Source organism: Oppia nitens, unplaced genomic scaffold (genome assembly GCF_028296485.1).
Source record: "Oppia nitens isolate AA-2021 unplaced genomic scaffold, nextdenovo-longstitch-racon4-pilon3 scaffold13_pilon_pilon_pilon, whole genome shotgun sequence".
NCBI classification, from domain to species: domain Eukaryota; kingdom Metazoa; phylum Arthropoda; class Arachnida; order Sarcoptiformes; family Oppiidae; genus Oppia; species Oppia nitens.
Genome location: NW_026533192.1, coordinates 56,592 through 75,175, shown reverse-complemented (window position 1 = coordinate 75,175; position 18,584 = coordinate 56,592). Strand labels below are relative to the sequence as shown.

Below are 18,584 nucleotides of genomic sequence, written 5' to 3'. Positions count from 1 at the left end.
TTCAAAATCATTAACATATTAGTACATTAGTGGCGTTAAACCAGATATAAAAACATTAAATTAATTATTATTATTTAATTGTATTAAAGATTTAAATTTTATGTATTATAATAAATATATTAGTTTTTATAAATTATAATTAATATAAATAAATAAAATTAAGTTAAGCATATAGCGTGCATACAGTCAAACATACAGTAATACTACTGTATTCACATAATTGTGTTTATATAAGTACAAAATGCACTCAAATTTGTAATACAGTAAACAAATAATATTGTAATATGTTGTTAATGTCAATGCAATAAATGTACTAAATCTCTATAATATTATATGAAATTAACATAAAGACCAATTAGTAAGTTGAATAGTATTTTTTTAAAAATAGTTATATAATCATTTAAATATTGTGTCACATTTAGTGTCAATCAATTATTTTAATAACTAAATATTTTTACAAATATAAAAAAAATTTCTTTTATTTTAGTAATTAAATTAAATATATACTGTATATTAATAATAAGCAATAAACCATAATTAGTATAATTAATATAATAAACAATTAATTTTCAATGTCTGTGTTGAATACCAAGAATAATGCTTTTAGGGCTATTAATAGACGGAAAATACTTAATCTTAAACGGAATATCTGTTTTATKAGTCGGCAAAAAACGATATTTTTGTATGATTTGCGCCAAACCTAAYTTAGCCTCAAATATTGCAAATCGCATACCAATACAATTACGAGGACCGGCACCAAAAGGTAAGTATGTATAGGGAATGATATTATGTCTGTTTTCGGGCATAAATCTCTCCGGTTTGAACTCATTAGGATTGGCATAAAATTTTTCCGAGTGATGAATAGCATAAATAGGAATATCAATGAGTTGTCCCTTATTTAGTGTAATACCAATGTTTCCYAGTTTGTAGTCATCGGTAGTTACTCGTGAAGTTCGTTGTGGCGGTGAATGTATGCGTAATGTTTCCATAAGACACACATCCAGATATGGCAGTCGTAATAACTCGTCGTAACTGATCTGTCCTTTCGAGTCAATGGCAGACATAATCTCTTCGTATAATTTTTGTTGACAGTCCTGATTGAGTGCCAATTCATACGTACAGAATGTTAATGTTGTGGCTGTGGTCTCATAACCGCCTAATATTGTCATAACTGACTGTCCAATTATTTCATTTTCGGTTAACTTTTTATTATCATATTTTATATTAAGCTCACGTTTTTGATATTCCAGATCCTCGACGTCTAAGTTAATAATAATAATAATTTTTAAAGAAAACTAAGTATTTTTTTAATACTTTATATATTAAAATATATGAAATTTTTATACAGACTTTGATTTAGATAATATGCTTCGTTGTCATCGATTTCATGTCTCATAAATTGTTGATCCTCTTCGGCATCGATAAGCAATTGGAAATAATCGTTATATTTTTGGCCACTTTTGCGACGATCTTCAAGTATTTGTCGAACAGATTGTATGAAAAAATCTGTCGACAAGTTCATCAATAAACCCATTGTATTAAGCAATTTGATTAATATTTTAGGAAACGCCAGGTGCGCTAACTCACTCATCTTATTATTACTGAATGCTTCGGTAGCATATTTAACGTACACATTATTTTCTGTGTCTTTATGTATATTAAGTTTTGTAGAAAAAAAACAGGTATATATCAAATCTAATGTAACGTTACTGAACTGTATCTTCATATCGATGTTTGCTTTCTGGTCAGCCAATGGACTCAAATGTTTGACAAAGTCATCAAAACATTGTTTCATTAGTGGATATATTCGTTTCATTTTACCGGAACTAAATGTCGGTGATGTTATCGATCGGACCCGTTTCCAGTCATCGCCATCGAGATTGACTAACATTTTGCTTACCACTGGATGCGGAATCTTGTAGTCCTGTCTATTGCCTAATACATGGAAATCTTTAACCAATATTTGTTTGATGAGTTCGGGTTCGGCAACGGCTAGTGTGGGACCACTTACGCCAATATATCTAATTGTTTGGTTATAAACAATATATGATTGATTGTTAATATATATTCTATATTTATTTTATTTACCCATATATTTTGCCATATTTTTTTAACCATTGAATTTCTGTAAATATCTTAGATGGAGGAATATATATTTGCCACAAATTGCCAATTATAGGCCACGGTTTGGGTCCATTAACACCGCGTTTTGCCCAATAGTCAACATTTTGTGTCAAATACCTGTTTCATAATAATAATAATAATAAATTAAAAATAAATAAATTTAATATTGTGTATATATTTATATGCACCAATAAATCCATAGTATTACTGATACAAATACTACTGAAATAACTAAAACTAATAGTAATAATAGATTCATTTTATAATCTAAAATAACTTTATTAATAATATAATTATTATTTACACAATTATTAAATTAGTCAAATAACTATTAGTCAAATATTTCTAAATGTTAACTTTGTTTTTATATTGTATACTAATATTTAAAAGTCATGTTAAGTGTTATAAGTTTATTATAATTTATTGATATATTATTAAAATTTATTAATAACAAGTCAATGAAAATAATTTTATAGAAATATAGTTATGAAAAACACTAATTCAAAGAAAATATATTAAATAAATGCTTTCTAATAATATAATTGAAATAATTGTGAGATCAGTGTTGATATTGTTGATGATGAAGACGGAGATGAATGAGGAAAGACAATGGTTATCGATAATCAAATCATTTATTTAATAATAATTTTATGTGTTTTCACTCAAGTGATTGAATAGAAAAGAGAGGTTAAAATGAAGAGAGAGAGAGAGAGAGAGAGAGAGAGAGAGAATGCACAGAAAACCCAGTTGAAAATGCTAGAAAGCATTTCCAGACGAATCATCAAAATCGGATTATTATTTATTTTTTATTTTTATGGCTTATTAAAAATGTGAAAATCACATTACATAAAAATATGATATAATATATCAAATATCACACGTATATAGTAATCTAATTTACTTTTTTACAGAATTTAATTAGCTCTTATACTTTTCTAGTTATTAAAAATATAAGATTAAACAGATTAACTGAAAACCCATTTATAACTTTTATTTATAAACGGCAAAAATTAATTAAAAAAACATTATAATAATAAGTAAAAAATAAAATAAAAATAAATTGTATTATCATATAATAAAATACTGTAAGTAATTATTTATTACAAAGCATTTATTTTAAAAGTTTTTACTAAATAATTGTTTTTCATAATTTTCATACAATAAAATTATTAATTCTTTTTAAACTTTTTAAATTATAATATTATTTAAAACTAAACGTCTTTTTAATTTTACAATATATTTAGCCTAGTAAAAATATTTTAATTATTATAATGTTTCACATGATATATATTTATTTATTAATTAAACGATTCTAATAATTTTATATATGATACCAATGTTAACATTAAAATCATAAATTAAATAAAAATTTGTACTAGACCCAATCAAAACAACATTATACTGTATTATATATATATATATATATATATATATAGAAATGGTTTCATAAGTTTCAGGTCAGTTCCTCAGACAAGACAACCCACAGAAACTGATGCGATAATACCAGTGCTATACCAGTGCGAGGAAGTCTATCTCARAATTATACCAACAGAGTATTCAGTAACAGAAAGACATGACATACTTGTAGGTCATAGAAATGGCTGAACAACCGTCGGATATATCAGATATTAAAATGTGGACATTCACTGACCCGATGACCGGTGAACAGCTCACGCAGTTAAACAAAATAGTGCCATAAAAACTAACGATAGTTAGCGACAAAAAATTGTTCATTTAATAATATATATATATATATAGGTATTGAAAATAAAACTATTTTTAATTATTAGAAATATTAATTTCTACAGTTTTATTCAACTAATAAAATTATAATTATTACTTTTTTAAAATGTTTTATGTGAAAATTAATACAAAATATTTTTAGAATAATTAATTATAATAAATAATAATGTTTTATTAAAAATTTTGTTTTGAAAAATAGAGTTAAACAGCTGTAAAATCAAACATTAATTTAAATCATTTAAAAATAGTTTTGTTTTTCAATTTCTGTGTTCAATACCGACGATAACATTTTCAGCGGCCGTTACAATAGATTTCTTGTATTTAATCGGAATATCTGTTTTGTCGGTCGGATAGAACCGGTATTTTTGTATGATTTTCGCTAAACATAATTTAATAGCAATTAATGCAAATTGCATACCAATACAATTGCGAGGACCGGCACCAAAGGGCAGGTATGTATAGGGAATAATTTTATTCTTGTTTTCGGGTAAAAACCTTTCCGGATTGAACTGATGGGGATCGGCATAAAATTCTTCTGACAGATGAATAGCATAGATAGGAATGTCAACTATTTGGCCCTTATATACTGTAATACCAGTGTCTCCCAGTTTATAGTCTTTGATGGCTTGTCTATCATATCTTATGATTGGTGAGTGCAGTCTAAGTGTTTCGGTAATACACGCATCCAGATATGGCAGTCGTAACAAATCATTGTAACAAATCTCATCATTCGAGTCAATGGTAGACATGATTTCTTTGTATAGTTTTTGCTGACAGTCTTCATTGACTGCCAATTCATACGAACAGAATGACAAAGTGGTGGCACTGGTCTCAAAACCGGCTACTAATACGGTTAAACACAGGGCTATTATCTCGTTTTCAGTCAGCTTTCTATTATCTAAACTGAGATTTTCAACCTGTGGTTGTAGTAGTTCCTGATCAACACCTAAACATAATTATTTAAATTTTAAATAAATTAATTTTATAATTACAACAAAACAATTATATTATTTGACTATTACTTATCCAATTCATACATTTATTTATATCATTTGTTTCGACATTTTCGTCCACTTTTTCCGCTTCAATAAACAATTGAATCAAATCGTAGTATTTTTTGTTAAGTTTACGGCGATTATTAAATATATGGCGTAAGTAATTGATAATATAATCGGTAGATTCGCTGTTGAAGACACCAAAAATACTTAACATTTTGATTAGCAATTTAGGGGAAAATAGATGAATCAAATAAGTTGTTTCAATGAAATGACTTAATTTTAAGACTCGATCATTGAATAAATTGTTTTCTGTTTCTTTATAATCCTTAAATTTGGTAGCAAAAGCACAGTTAGTTATTAGATCCATTGTAAATCTATAGTACTGTTCCTTCAAATCGACGTTTAGTTTCTGGTCAGCCAATGAACCTAATTGTTTGTCTAAATTTTGACAACATTTGTTAATCAATGGATACATGCGTTTTGTTTTGGCTGAAGTGAACACAGGAGTCGTTATCGATCGGATCCGTTTCCAAACGGAACCGTTAATGAAAAAGAGATTTTTACCGATCACTGGGTGCGGGTATTCGATGGACATCCTATCTGGAAATATATGAAAATCTTTTACTAATATCTGTTTGATGAGTTCCGGTTCAGCAACAGTTAGTTTTGGACCATTTTGATCAAATATTCTTTAATAAACATTCATATAATATGTTATTTTTTTTAAAATGATTATTTAGTTTTTAAAATTATAATTTTTTAATTTACCCATAAATTTTGCCATATTTTTTCAACCAATTTATTTCTGTATCTAAACGCGATCCTATAACACACAGTTGAACAATATTGCCCACTATAGGCCACGGTTTGGGTCCATTGATACCTTGTTTTGACCAATAGTCAAAATTACGGGTCAGATAACTATTTAATAATTAAATTAATATTTTTTAAATATTTATAATATATATATATATATTGAAAACAATATAATTATTATTAATATAATTTCAAATAAAATATATCTCTGTAATTAATAATTGTTACTTAATTAATTGTAACAAATTACCTATATAAAAGTGCTAAAATAACTATTAAAATAATGGACAAATATATTAAATACATAATAATAATAAAAAAGAAATAATTGAAAATATGATTAAATATTCTGAAAATAAGTTAATTATAATTAATTTTATAAATTTAATAATAAAAAAAAATTTGATTTAAAATAAAATATAATTATTATAATTTTAAAATAGTGTACAATTAATTTTATAAATATTGTTCAGTTAAAGCTTTTAACTTAAAAGTAATATTTGAAAAACAATTTTCTTGCAAATAATATTAAGATTAAATAAACAAAAAATATTTTTTTAATTTACTAAATTGAATATCATTAAATTACACTATTTAACATAAACAAAATTTATTTTTTGTGCATTGTAATGTAATGTAATGTAATATAAGGGAAACTCTATTTACGGTGCCGGCGGGTTGGGTATGTCATACACTTTAGTTTTTAAATAAATAATTGATACAMAAACGTAATATATAAATATGTGTTATTGAATATATAGTAGTAATAATATTAATATATAGTACAGTACAGTAGTATACACTAGAAGACCCCGAGTAGTTACATTGCTGGGGTTTATATATGGGGAAGGGTAGACGTACCCTAAATACCCAATAGGGTATAGTTAGATCCAATAGGGAAATATATTACAGTAATAATATTTGTTATTTTTTTATTAATAATAATTTTAATATTTATTTACAAAATATATATTTATTAATAGAAATTTAAAATGATTACAAAATAACTATATTCACGAACTCCTATGCATAAGGARTCCGTATATGCATTCTATAAGTCTGTCTGTCTGTCTGTCCCACATAGGTCAGTGGTTCGAATCCAGGCTCTGCTACAAAATTTTTTTGAATTTTTTGATTTTTTAAGTTAAGGAGTTCGTATGGAAATGCTTTTGAAGCATTCTCAACTTGTTTTATTAATTATTATTATAAACATATTTAAAACTAAATATAAACTAAACTTATTTAATTATACGTATATACAGTATTTAGTACTGATATGTTTGTTACTGTTTATTATACACTGTATTATATTTATATACTATACACTATAATATTTTAGAATACTTAGAATAATATATGTATATATAATAAATGTAAACAAAATTTTAAAATAGTAAACAATATGATTATTATTAAGATATAAAATATTGAATAAAAATTTCAATAACTATTTGTAAAAAGTATTTTCACTTTCTATGATCAATACCGACGACAACTCTTTCAGCGGCAGTTAAAATAGATTTCTTATATTTTAACGGAACATCTGTTTTGTCAGTCGGGAAAAACCGGTATTTTTGTATGATATGCGCCAAACCTAACTTAGCCTCAAGTAATGCAAATCTCATACCAATACAATTGCGAGGACCGGCACCAAAGGGCAGGTATGTATAGGGAATGATATTATGTCTGTTTTCGGGCATAAATCTCTCCGGATTGAACTCAAAGGGTTTAGCATAATATTCTTCTGAGTGATGAATAGCATAGATGGGAACATCAATCTGTTGTCCCTTATATAGTGTAATACCAGTGTTTCCCAGTTTGTAGTCATCGATGGTTGTTCTGGCAATTCGTTGAGCCGGTGAGTGAAGTCTTAATGTTTCCATAAGACACGCATCCAGATATGGCAGTCGTGACAACTCATCGTAACTGATCTGTCCTTTCGAGTCGATGATAGTCTTGACTTCTTCGTACAGTTTTTGTTGAATATCCTGATTGAGTGCCAATTCATACGTACAGAAGGACAATGTGGTGGCTGTGGTCTCATAACCGGCCAATAAAACGACAACCGATTGGGCGAGCATTTCATTTTCAGTCAACTGTTTGTTATCTAATTTTATATTAAGCGCACGTTTTTCAGCCTCCAGTTCGTCGGCGCCTAAATTAATAATAATAATAATTAATAGTTAACTCTATAACTAAATATTCATAAAATCCATGAATACCTTCATTCACATGATGTGATTCGTTGATATCGTTTTCGTGTCTCATATTTTGGTCATCTTTTTCGGCTTCAATGAGCAATTGAAACAAATCGTTGTATTTTTTATCACTTTTTCGCCGATCATTCAGTATTTGTCGCAAAGAATTTATAAAAAAATCTGCGCTAACAGTCTTGAATAGACCCGTTATATACAGTAATTTGACTATAGTTTTGGGAAACACCAACTGAGCCAACTGTTTAGTCATATTAAAATTGAAGGACGAAATGGCATTTTTTACAAACATATTATTTTCGGTATCTTTATGTACATTGAATTTGGTAGCGAAAGCACAGGTAGATATAACATCGAGTGTAAAATTACTGAACTGTGCCTTTAAATCGATATTTGTTTTCTGGTCGGCCAACGGACGCAAATGTTCGGCAAAATCTTCAAAACATTGTTTCATCAGTGGATACATGCGCTTCATTTTACCCGAAGTAAATGTGGGCGTCGTTATCGATCGGACCCGTTTCCAGTCATCGCCATTCACGTCGACTAAACTTTTGCTCATAACTGGGTGAGGATTTTTGCGTTGCTGTCTATTCGGTAATATATGGAAGTCCTTAACCAATATCTGTTTGATTAGTTCGGGATCGGCAATGGTTAGTGTGGGACCAACGTGATTGAAGTATCTAATCATACAATAAAATTATATTATTTTGCTAGTTTACTTTGTATCTTTTTTATTTTATTTACCCATATATTTTGCCATATTTTTTATACCATTCCAGTTCAGTAAATATCCTAGGTCGGGTAATCATTAATTCCCATAAATTTCCAAAAATAGGTATCGGTTTGGGTCCATTGATACCGCGTTTTGACCAATAATCAAAATTTCGTGTAAAATACCTTTAAATATTTTTTAAAATAAATTAGTTATAAAAATTAGTATAATTAATTAAAATATTTTACCAATAAAGTAAAATTGGTAATGATGATATAACAATTAGTGTAGACCACATAAATAACAAATCCATATTTTTAGTAATATTAATATTCAATTCAATTATTTAGTTATAGAAATTAAAAATTTTATATTATATAATTATTTAATTAATCAATATTTTAATAATGATATTATATTTAATATAGAAAACATGTATTTATATACTGTTGATTTCATCAAATAGTTTATCTCATTTTAGGTACAATTTTTATTATTATTATAAATATTAGATTATAATAAAATTAATATCATAGACACAGTTTAAAGTTTAGTTGCTATTGAAATTTGAAATCAAGTTTTTATATATCAATCATACAATTATTGTTTGTTTCCAATTTATTTAAGCTTAAAGCYATAAATTATTTTATTTTATTTTTTAAATAAATAAACGATATTATAAATAAACCATCATAATTATATTACATGATAATAATTATATTCAAGTGCATAAGTTATAGAAATGTAGATGTAGTAAACTAATATTTAAAGTTAAATTATACTATAAAAAAATTAGTTAACTATCTATTCAAAAATAACTTAATGTTATAAATGATTTTTGTAAATATTTTTTTGTACTCAGTTAACACTAATTTTGGTGCATTAGTTACAAATCAGTAATATTTACATTATATTGTATAGAGAACTATAATATAAGTATAGTAACTACAATATACTATAGCTCTCATAAAAAAATATTACTCTAATTATACATTAGTATTAAATAATCATTTATTAATTAATAATTGTTTTTTTTATAAAATTTTAAATACAATTTTATAAACTTTAAAATATTGATAATATTTTTGTTATAGTATTTAACCATATTTAACTACACTATTTTTTAGGTTTGATATTAGTTTGATAATAATGATAAACGTTTTTAAATAATTAAATATTATACTTTAATATTAATAATATATCATTTTTCAAATTTAGAAATAAATATTTAAAGCTTAATTGACACAAATTTTACTAAATTAATTACTTGTTAGAATAAAATGATTTTTATGAAAATATGAAAATATTTAATATTCAAAATGTTTTAGTTTTTCTATCAATTATTATTGTAGCCATATGTTTGTCTATATTAACATATGTATAATAATACTGTATATTAATTAATCTTTAAATAAAGCATTTTAATGCTAACAAGTTTAAGTAAAGTTAGTAATAATTTTTGATGCTATTTATATTTTTTAATCAGTTTTAATTAGTTACTAAGTAAAAATACTAGGTCTATAAAAATATAAGTCATTAAATTATTAGTAATTATATATATATAAACATAAAAACATATTTTTTTTAAAATAAATTCAATACATTTTTTCTAAACAATATTTTAGATGACATTAATTATAGGATATTTATAGATCTTCAATGAGTTTCACTTCTTCGTCGGTCAGATTAAAGTCAAATATATTAATATTTTCAATCAAACGGTATCTTTTGGTACTCTTGGGTATGACAACTACTCCTCTCTGTATTTGCCACCTAAGCATCACCTGAGCAGCGCTTTTGGCATATCTATTGCCAATCTCTGTCAACAATGGTAGGTCAACCAGTGAGCCGGCGCCCAACGGTGAATAGGCAGTCATACGTATGCCATACTGATTACAAAAGTCAATCATCGGTCGTTGACTGAGCTTCGGGTGACTCTCGATTTGGTTGACGGCCGGAACCACTTTAGCCGTTTCGAGCAATTGTTCCAATTTTGAGAGATCAAAGTTAGACACACCTATCGTGCGAACCAAACCCAGTTGTAATGCATCTTCCAGTCCGCGCCATATTTCCTGATTAACTGGCGCCGAGTCGGACGGCCAATGAAAGAGCATCATATCCAAGTAGGTCTGATTCAGTTTACTCAACGCTAGCCGCACGTTGTGTACGGTTTCAGTTCGGGTGACCGCTTGGCTGTTGTCGCCGAACAACAGAAAAGCTTTGGTCGACACAAATAGCTCTTCGCGTCGGACTTTACCGCTGCCGACGAGTTCGTCGATTGTCTCACCAATAGCTGGTTCGTTGCCATAATAGGCGGCCGTATCGATGAGCCGATAGCCGACATCAATAGCATCTCTGACCATTTGTTTGACCAATTCTCCCTGTGGTGCGCCATCGAAACCGCCGGTTCCCAAACCGATGACAGGTATGTCCACACCATTGTTTAATCGAAATGTTTTTGTTACTGTTGTTTTAAATTTACAAAATAATCTTTTATTATAAATTGTTTATTTAAAATTAAGAAAATAATTTAAATATGATATATAATATTTAAAAAAAAAATTTTTATACCGTTAAGACTGTTTACACTGTTAAATGTAATAGTAATCAATGATAAGATAAACGATAGTGAATACATAGTTTTCATTGTTAATACTATAATACTAATGGTAATATAAATGATAAAAGTTATATATATATTTATCGAAATAAAATATATTTTATTATTAATAATAATATTTTTGTTTGTTTGACTGCTAAAATGTGTGGTTTCAAAAAATGTTTTAATTTAATGATTATAGTTTTTGTTTATGCTATTAATATTTAACAGCTATTATTGAATTAAATACAGTATTTTTCAATGTACTGTACTGTTGTTTAATAAATATAAATTAAAAAAATATATTTACTTTTATTACTAATAGATTATTTTTAAAAGTGATATAATGTGTTTGCGATAATGATGTTAAACTGATTTTTTATAGCAATTATTTTTTAATGGTTTAACAGATTTTTGAAAGTGATTCATATTTGTTGGTATTATACTGTATATTATGTATAAAAACACAGCTAAAAACAGTTTTAAAAATAAAATTTTATTTATTAAATTTATTTCATATCATTCAATGTTTTCATGTCATCGGTGGTCAATTCAAAGTCAAAGACATCGATATTTTCCTTAATGTAATTCTTTTTCAAGCTTTTTGGTATTGCGATTATACCTCTCTGGACTTCATATCGGATCAATACCTGAGCCGCCGTTTTGTTATATCGTTTACCGATAGCCGTTATCGTCGGATCTTTAATAAGAGTTCCGGCACCTAATGGTGAATAAGCGGTGAGATGTATGCCCTGTTTGGTACAGTAGTCTATCAACGGCTGCTGATTGAGTTGAGGATGACTTTCCACTTGATTGATAGCCGGTACGATTCGGGGACTGGTTTTTAATAAAGTTTCCAATTGTTTGATATTGAAATTTGATACACCTATAGATCGAACCAATTTTTGTTGGACTGCTTCCTCCAGACCCGACCACACCTGACGATTGATTTCATCACTGGCCGGAGAGTGAAGAAGCATGAGATCCAAGTAAGTTAGGTTTAGCTTCTGGAGCGCCACTCGCACGCCATGCAAGGCTTCAGCACTGGTATTGCTTGAACTGTAGGTAATCTTTGTGGTGACAAACAGTTCATGTCGTTGAATAACATTTCTGTCCAACAAATCATTGATGGCCTGACCTATCGCCGCCTCATTCAGGTAAGAGCTGGCAGTGTCTATGTGTTTGTAGCCGACATCTACTGCATCGTTGATCATTTGTATGACTACTTTGCCCTGCGGTGGACCACCTGTTCGGTAGCCACCGCATCCTATGCCTACTAGTGGACAGTTATAGCCACTGCTTAGGCGCAAAGTTCGGGAAACTATGTTATAAGAAAAATTTTGTTTAATATTTTAACAATTGTTTTATGAATTTTATTTACCATTTTCGGAGTTAACTAAACAAATTACAACAAATAATATTATATTAGAAAATGAATTCATTATTATTATTATTTATGAATTATTAAGTTTCTTAATAATTATATTTTTTTATTAACTGTTAACTTAATGATTTTATTCAATATTTTTTATGTAAAAAACAATAAATGATTACTTAATCTAAATTATATTTAAACATGTGATGATTTTCACATAATTATTTCAAATATAAAGAGATTTTTCCATGAAATCTATTTTATCATTATAAGTTTTAAATGATTATTAATTAAGTCGATATTAATTAGTGCTATTGTTATAACTTATAATCATAACTATTGATATATTTTTAGTTTCTGTACTGTATACTAACAAATATTGATAAATAATTATTGTTTATAACATCAGTATATTCAGGTACTATAAAACTTTAACATATTTAYCTATGATATTAAACATTTAAGCGAATGTTATATTAATAAGTTAACTATTGTATTATTGATTTTAGGTGTAAAATAATTTATATTACTTAAGAAATTATATTACTTGTATTTTTTCTAACATTAAATGAATTATTTATAAATTATGTATAATTTTAAAAATATTTTTTGGATATTTTAATAATAACATTGTTTATTTGAACTTTTTATTATACCCTATTTAAATTTATGAATTTTTGTTGCTGTAATATCTTATAGTTACTTTTTACTAATAATTTATTCATTTAACTCATTTATTCTCTGTTAGTATAGTAATGATAATTATTTAATCAATTATTATAAACAGTTAAATTTTAATTAATTAATTATTTAGCTATAATTACTGTATATCTTGTGTTTTTATTATAAATTTTATAACAAAACATTGTTATTCAATTGAACTAATCAACAATTTTTTTAAAAAAATATTGGTGTCATTTGATAAAATAAAAAACTATACAATAAGTTAGGATTTTTAGGATTTTTTAAATATAAGATGAAATCATTAATATTTCCAACACACCAGGTTAAATTATATAATGTTATTAAAATTGCACAATTATCTTCGGATGGCATTTATTATTGCGATCAACAAATGATGGCATCAAACCAAACAATGATAATTTATTTTAATCACGGGGTAATTTTGTTGAAATTATTTTTTTAGAGAAATATTTAATAATAGATTTAATTAAAATTTGTTTTTATAGTTAAATTTATTGTTTAGCGTATTTTTATCGATTATCAATCATTTTATATGTACAAAACGTATTGCATTAAAATTGGTATATATTACCAATTTACGACAAACGGAAGTATCAAATTTATTTTATATTTTTTTTAAATACATTATATTGTTATAAACAATATTTATCCAGTTAAGCATATATTTAATAAATTATTTTTTTCATTATTATTAATATGTATTCATCAGTCAACATCATTAACAGTATTACAATTATTTTTTGCAAATACAATACCGTCTAATAATAGTTACACATTGATATCATCAAATCAGATTCATGGTATCGAAATATTATCCGGAATAGTTTGGAGAGAAAATAATAAATATTTCGATATTATAAAGCTATTCGATCACTATGTATGATCTATTTGTATTTGTATCTTGGTCAAATTTAGTATTATTATTATTATTTTAACTTGAATAATTATCTTCTAAACAAACAGATATGGGTCTATTTGCTAATAAATATCGTAATTATTACATTGATATTAAATTTATCATTATTTGTGCATGATGGATGGCAATTAATTAATTTAATTATCACACTAAGCGGAACATTGATGAATAATTCGACAAAATTTTACCATGATCAATTTAAACATAGAAATTATAACAATTTTAAACAAATTACATACATATTAGTTGTATGTATTTGGCTATTGTGTTCACTGATAATTACACAATCATTTATCGGTATTTTGTTGAAAAGTTATTTCAAACTCAAACCCTACCAATTAGTCGAAACACTGGCCGATGTGGCCAACTGTGGTCAGTGTCGGGTGCAAACAAATCGGGCAATATTTAAAAATATAATGGATTCAAATGCTGAGTACAGAGATGTATTGCGTGCCATTGAAAATAAAACTAATATYATCAATGTTTTTACTGACAAACTTAATGAGACAATTATTAATGTTATTAATGGGAAATTAGTATTATTATATAACACCTATGATTTGACAGAATTTCAATTAGCTTTCAAACAATATTGGGATAAAGTTATGATAAGTAAATATAAATATTTCTATGATTTTACATATCATTTGGTCAATAATAAACATCGTTTTGCTAAATATATGACAAGATTGTAAGTGCATATAAATTATATATTTTTAAATAAAAATATAGTATATATTATTTAATATTATACATCAATATACATAATATATACATAATATATACACACAATATATAATCAATTATTATTATTTAAAATTTAGTTACAAGATAATTTTTGAAAATGGTCTCAATTTGCATTTTCTACATATTAAAAATTTATTTCACGGATATATTATTAGCTTAAAATTAAAATATTTTACAATTAACATACAGTTAGTCAATAATAAACAACAATTGCATAGTATTGGTCTCAAAGAGTCGACTAAAAATATATTTATTTTCCTAATAATTGGATTAATTTTATCATTAATATTATTGCCAATTGAAATCATTATTTTTAAATTACCTATTATTAAAAAATAATAATCTAATARAATCTAWYAATGATTATAACAATTTTATGTGCATTATTATAAATTTAAGTAATTAACTAAMTTTACACATTTTAATTATTTATTTTTATTGAATTATAGCTCATAATCTACTGTACAATATATATGTTTATAAATAATTTATAAATTATATTTAAATATCAATTAGGAAAAAAATAAATTAATTTAATAATATTATTTCAATATTTTTATTTTGTTAGTTTCGCTAACTTATTGTTTTGCCATTTAAGGTTAAAATTGAAATTTGACAAAAATWTAATTWAATAATTAAAATAAAATATTGTATATATWWTAAARATTTGTTAAATATTAAGTTTAATAAATTATATAAAAATAAAATACCTATTAATCAATCAAACAATCAAAAACTTTTTAGTAATACTAATATAATGATGAAATGCCATGTTATTTGTCATCAATTACGTCCAAAATAATAAAAACCCTATTTATAGATACTATTGACATCAAACACACCGACAAATCAATACAATTGTCCCCATTATTACCGCCCATTAAACGTTTTTTATGACAATAGGTGTAACTCAACGACAAGTGTTTGTACAGTATATGTATTGAAAGCGATTGTAGTTATAGTTGACTGCAGTCTGTATTGTATTGATTGTAAAATATTTTACAAAACACATCACCATTTGGTTTGTTTGTTGAAGACATTGATCTCCGACATCGACAGCAATAATGGCCAGCCGTTCATCGATGAGCGACATCGCCGGTGTCCACAATTGTTATCTGTGGTCAATGTCTTGTATTTATTTGTTTGCTTTTTCATCGATTTACATACAAATTCCCGGTATTTTTTTAATGACAACTAATTGTTTATCCGAATTGTGGATCAATTGATGAGATACTAATGTGTCTTCAAATAATAGGTCTCTACGGTGACAACGGTGTACTACCGGTGCGTGCCTTTGCCCAGTTAGATAAGCGCGGTATGTCGGGATTGGCCGAAGCCAGCAAACAGATGCCATCACTCGTATGGTTGGGACCATCACTGGGACTGTCTTTAAACACTACCGTAGAGTTAGTGGCACTATTGGGAACCGTTATCTCATTTCTACAGTTGATATACAAACCGTTGCGCAACTTCTGGACCTATTGTCTGGTGGTTGGACTSTACTTTTCATTATATCAGGTCTACTATCATTGTCTTGAGATTTTGATGTTATTTGTATAAAACTAATTGATTTGTTTCGGTCCACAGATCGGCCAAACATTTATGTGGTTTCAATGGGATTCACTACTTATCGAAACTGGAATACTGACAGCATTGACGGCACCATTGAAACTGCCATTTCTATCGGCAAAAGGACCGCAAACTGCACTCACCTTTTGGTTGGTTCGGTGGCTACTGTTTCGTCTGATGTTTGCCTCGGGTATTGTCAAATTGACCAGTGAATGCCCGACGTGGTGGTCATTGACAGCACTGGACATACACTTTGARTCTCAGTGCATACCGACACCTTTGGCCTGGTTTGCTCATCACTTACCGACACCATTACTTCGGCTATCAGTAGTGATGACTTATATYATCGAAATTATTGTTCCCTTCATGTTCTTCATACCAATCAATAGTCTAAGAGTTTTCTCATTTCTAATGCAAGTGAGTTATCAATTGATTTCGTGTTTTGTTAATTTCCACTATAAATGTATGTTTTTATTGATACATATTTAGGTGATCTTTCAATTGGCTATTATTTTGACCGGAAATTACAATTTTTTTAATTTGTTAACTATTGTTCTTTGTTTGTCAATACTGAATGACTCTCACGCWTCGAGACTGATCTCAACTATCGCTACCACCACTACTACTACTACTACRACTAGTTATCCGAGACCACGTTTTCTGATGCCGACACTATTGACCAAACTGGTCACTTATTTCATATATTTTTCGCTTATCTATTGGACGATTCAATTGTTTAACATTCAGTTTATTGCCGGTTCACTAACAATGAGCATTGGCTTCACGAAAGACCAATTGAATCAATTTATTATTTTTGCACTACCAGTGTCTATAGGGTTGGCCACCATTTCGTTAGCAGCGAACATATTTAAAGCAATATCAAGGTATGATAGATAGTCAATGAATGTTTTGGATTTTAAAAAAAATATAATACAATTAAAACATATGTATTTTTTATAATTTGCTTTCATTATATATCTACAGGTGCCTTATCTATCCATCAAACAGTTTGGCTCGCATTGCAAACTTATTGTACACAACAATATATACAGGTGCTGTCATTTATTTTTTCTGTATATCACTGGTACCACATGTGAGCGTAGATACGACACGCTCAACACGATTGTGGCCAGTTATCAACCGATGGCACCGAACAGTGGAACGCTATCCAGTTGTCAATAGTTATGGACTATTTCGGCGAATGACTGGTGTCGGTGGTCGGCCAGAGATTGTCATCGAAGGCAGTAATGACATGTCGTCGCCCAGCGGATGGAAAGCCTATCATTTTCTATACAAACCGGGAGATATTACAAAAGCACCACAATTTAATAGTATATAATTTATATTTATATATAGTATTATCTGTATCTTAATTTTTGTTTTCATTGCTAACCCACAAAAACTTCAGTACCCCATCAGCCCCGTCTCGATTGGCAGATGTGGTTCGCCGCTCTCGATACCTATCAGAACAATCCATGGCTATTGAATCTCTGTTACCGTTTACTCACAGCACAGCCCGAAGTACTTGATCTACTGGACAAAAGTCGACTACCTTTTAAAACTGCACCAAAATTTATAAGAGTTCGCTCATATATATTTAGATTTACAGGTATTTTAGACATTTATTTTTTTATAACTTTTAATGTTTAATAGAATTACCATAATTTTTATTTTCATTAATTATTTTTAGGTAAAGGTGCTAAAAACTGGTGGCGCCGTGAAAACGAAAAAGAATATATGGCTCCTGTTAGTCGTGAATCACTGGAACCGTTTGCCAAAGCGCACGGCATTTTACCCGAAAGCGGTACAGGAGTTAAACTTATTGATAAATACCCGTTCATTGCCAGATGGTTGGTATCTGTGCGACAATTGACGGCACAAATGTCGCCAAAAAATTTTATYTATTCATTACTATTTGCTGCACTATTGATCGCAAAATTTTGAATCAATTACTGTATTTACGGTAATTTTTTTATATATCTTATTGAATAGCAAACATTATGACAATTATTTATATACTACTATTTATTTAAGTTTTATTATTTTTTTTAATTTCATTCATTTATA

General features: G+C 27.5%; 5 protein-coding genes across 5 annotated transcripts; 1 reads left to right on the top strand and 4 right to left on the bottom strand.

Annotated features, from left to right (window-relative positions):
• Nucleotides 1-569: 569 nt before the first annotated feature.
• Nucleotides 570-3,704, bottom strand: LOC128959062 (cytochrome P450 3A11-like). Its single transcript, XM_054305008.1, has 5 exons — nucleotides 3,671-3,704; nucleotides 2,313-2,361; nucleotides 2,089-2,241; nucleotides 1,351-2,021; nucleotides 570-1,261 (listed from the first exon to the last, which is right to left on the bottom strand). The coding sequence occupies exons 1-5, from the start codon at nucleotides 3,702-3,704 to the stop codon at nucleotides 570-572; spliced, it is 1,599 nt and encodes a 532-aa protein (XP_054160983.1).
• A 420-nt stretch (nucleotides 3,705-4,124) lies between these two features.
• On the bottom strand, nucleotides 4,125-8,997 carry LOC128959051 (uncharacterized). Its single transcript, XM_054304998.1, has 8 exons — nucleotides 8,855-8,997; nucleotides 8,639-8,791; nucleotides 7,904-8,574; nucleotides 7,172-7,836; nucleotides 5,932-5,987; nucleotides 5,634-5,786; nucleotides 4,905-5,554; nucleotides 4,125-4,813 (listed from the first exon to the last, which is right to left on the bottom strand). The coding sequence occupies exons 1-8, from the start codon at nucleotides 8,917-8,919 to the stop codon at nucleotides 4,125-4,127; spliced, it is 3,102 nt and encodes a 1,033-aa protein (XP_054160973.1). The 5' UTR covers nucleotides 8,920-8,997.
• Nucleotides 8,998-10,252: 1,255 nt separating this feature from the next.
• Nucleotides 10,253-11,244, bottom strand: LOC128959041 (uncharacterized oxidoreductase YtbE-like). Its single transcript, XM_054304986.1, has 2 exons — nucleotides 11,178-11,244; nucleotides 10,253-11,070 (listed from the first exon to the last, which is right to left on the bottom strand). The coding sequence occupies exons 1-2, from the start codon at nucleotides 11,242-11,244 to the stop codon at nucleotides 10,253-10,255; spliced, it is 885 nt and encodes a 294-aa protein (XP_054160961.1).
• A 458-nt stretch (nucleotides 11,245-11,702) lies between these two features.
• On the bottom strand, nucleotides 11,703-12,727 carry LOC128958787 (9,11-endoperoxide prostaglandin H2 reductase-like). The gene is made up of 2 exons (XM_054304723.1): nucleotides 12,587-12,727; nucleotides 11,703-12,526 (listed from the first exon to the last, which is right to left on the bottom strand). The coding sequence occupies exons 1-2, from the start codon at nucleotides 12,645-12,647 to the stop codon at nucleotides 11,715-11,717; spliced, it is 873 nt and encodes a 290-aa protein (XP_054160698.1). The 5' UTR covers nucleotides 12,648-12,727; the 3' UTR covers nucleotides 11,703-11,714.
• A 3,109-nt stretch (nucleotides 12,728-15,836) lies between these two features.
• On the top strand, nucleotides 15,837-18,552 carry LOC128957960 (lipase maturation factor 2-like). Its single transcript, XM_054303777.1, has 7 exons — nucleotides 15,837-16,124; nucleotides 16,204-16,466; nucleotides 16,536-16,934; nucleotides 17,007-17,401; nucleotides 17,502-17,848; nucleotides 17,926-18,126; nucleotides 18,208-18,552. The coding sequence occupies exons 1-7, from the start codon at nucleotides 16,013-16,015 to the stop codon at nucleotides 18,459-18,461; spliced, it is 1,971 nt and encodes a 656-aa protein (XP_054159752.1). The 5' UTR covers nucleotides 15,837-16,012; the 3' UTR covers nucleotides 18,462-18,552.
• The last annotated feature ends 32 nt before the right edge of the window (nucleotides 18,553-18,584 follow it).

Excerpts from the sequence above, each read along its gene's own strand:
- LOC128959051 (XM_054304998.1), bottom strand. The coding sequence starts at position 8,919 with ATGGATTTGTTATTTATGTGGTCTACACTAATTGTTATATCATCATTA. Across the intron at positions 5,555-5,633 it reads AAATATGGCAAAATTTATGG|AATATTTGATCAAAATGGTC; the intron begins GTAAATTAAAAA and ends TGTTTATTAAAG. Across the intron at positions 4,814-4,904 it reads AACAAATGATATAAATAAAT|GTGTTGATCAGGAACTACTA; the intron begins GTATGAATTGGA and ends AATTATGTTTAG.
- LOC128959041 (XM_054304986.1), bottom strand. The coding sequence starts at position 11,244 with ATGTATTCACTATCGTTTATCTTATCATTGATTACTATTACATTTAAC. Across the intron at positions 11,071-11,177 it reads CAGTGTAAACAGTCTTAACG|TAACAAAAACATTTCGATTA; the intron begins GTATAAAAATTT and ends TTAAAACAACAG.
- LOC128958787 (XM_054304723.1), bottom strand. The coding sequence starts at position 12,647 with ATGAATTCATTTTCTAATATAATATTATTTGTTGTAATTTGTTTAGTT. Across the intron at positions 12,527-12,586 it reads TTTAGTTAACTCCGAAAATG|TTTCCCGAACTTTGCGCCTA; the intron begins GTAAATAAAATT and ends CTTATAACATAG.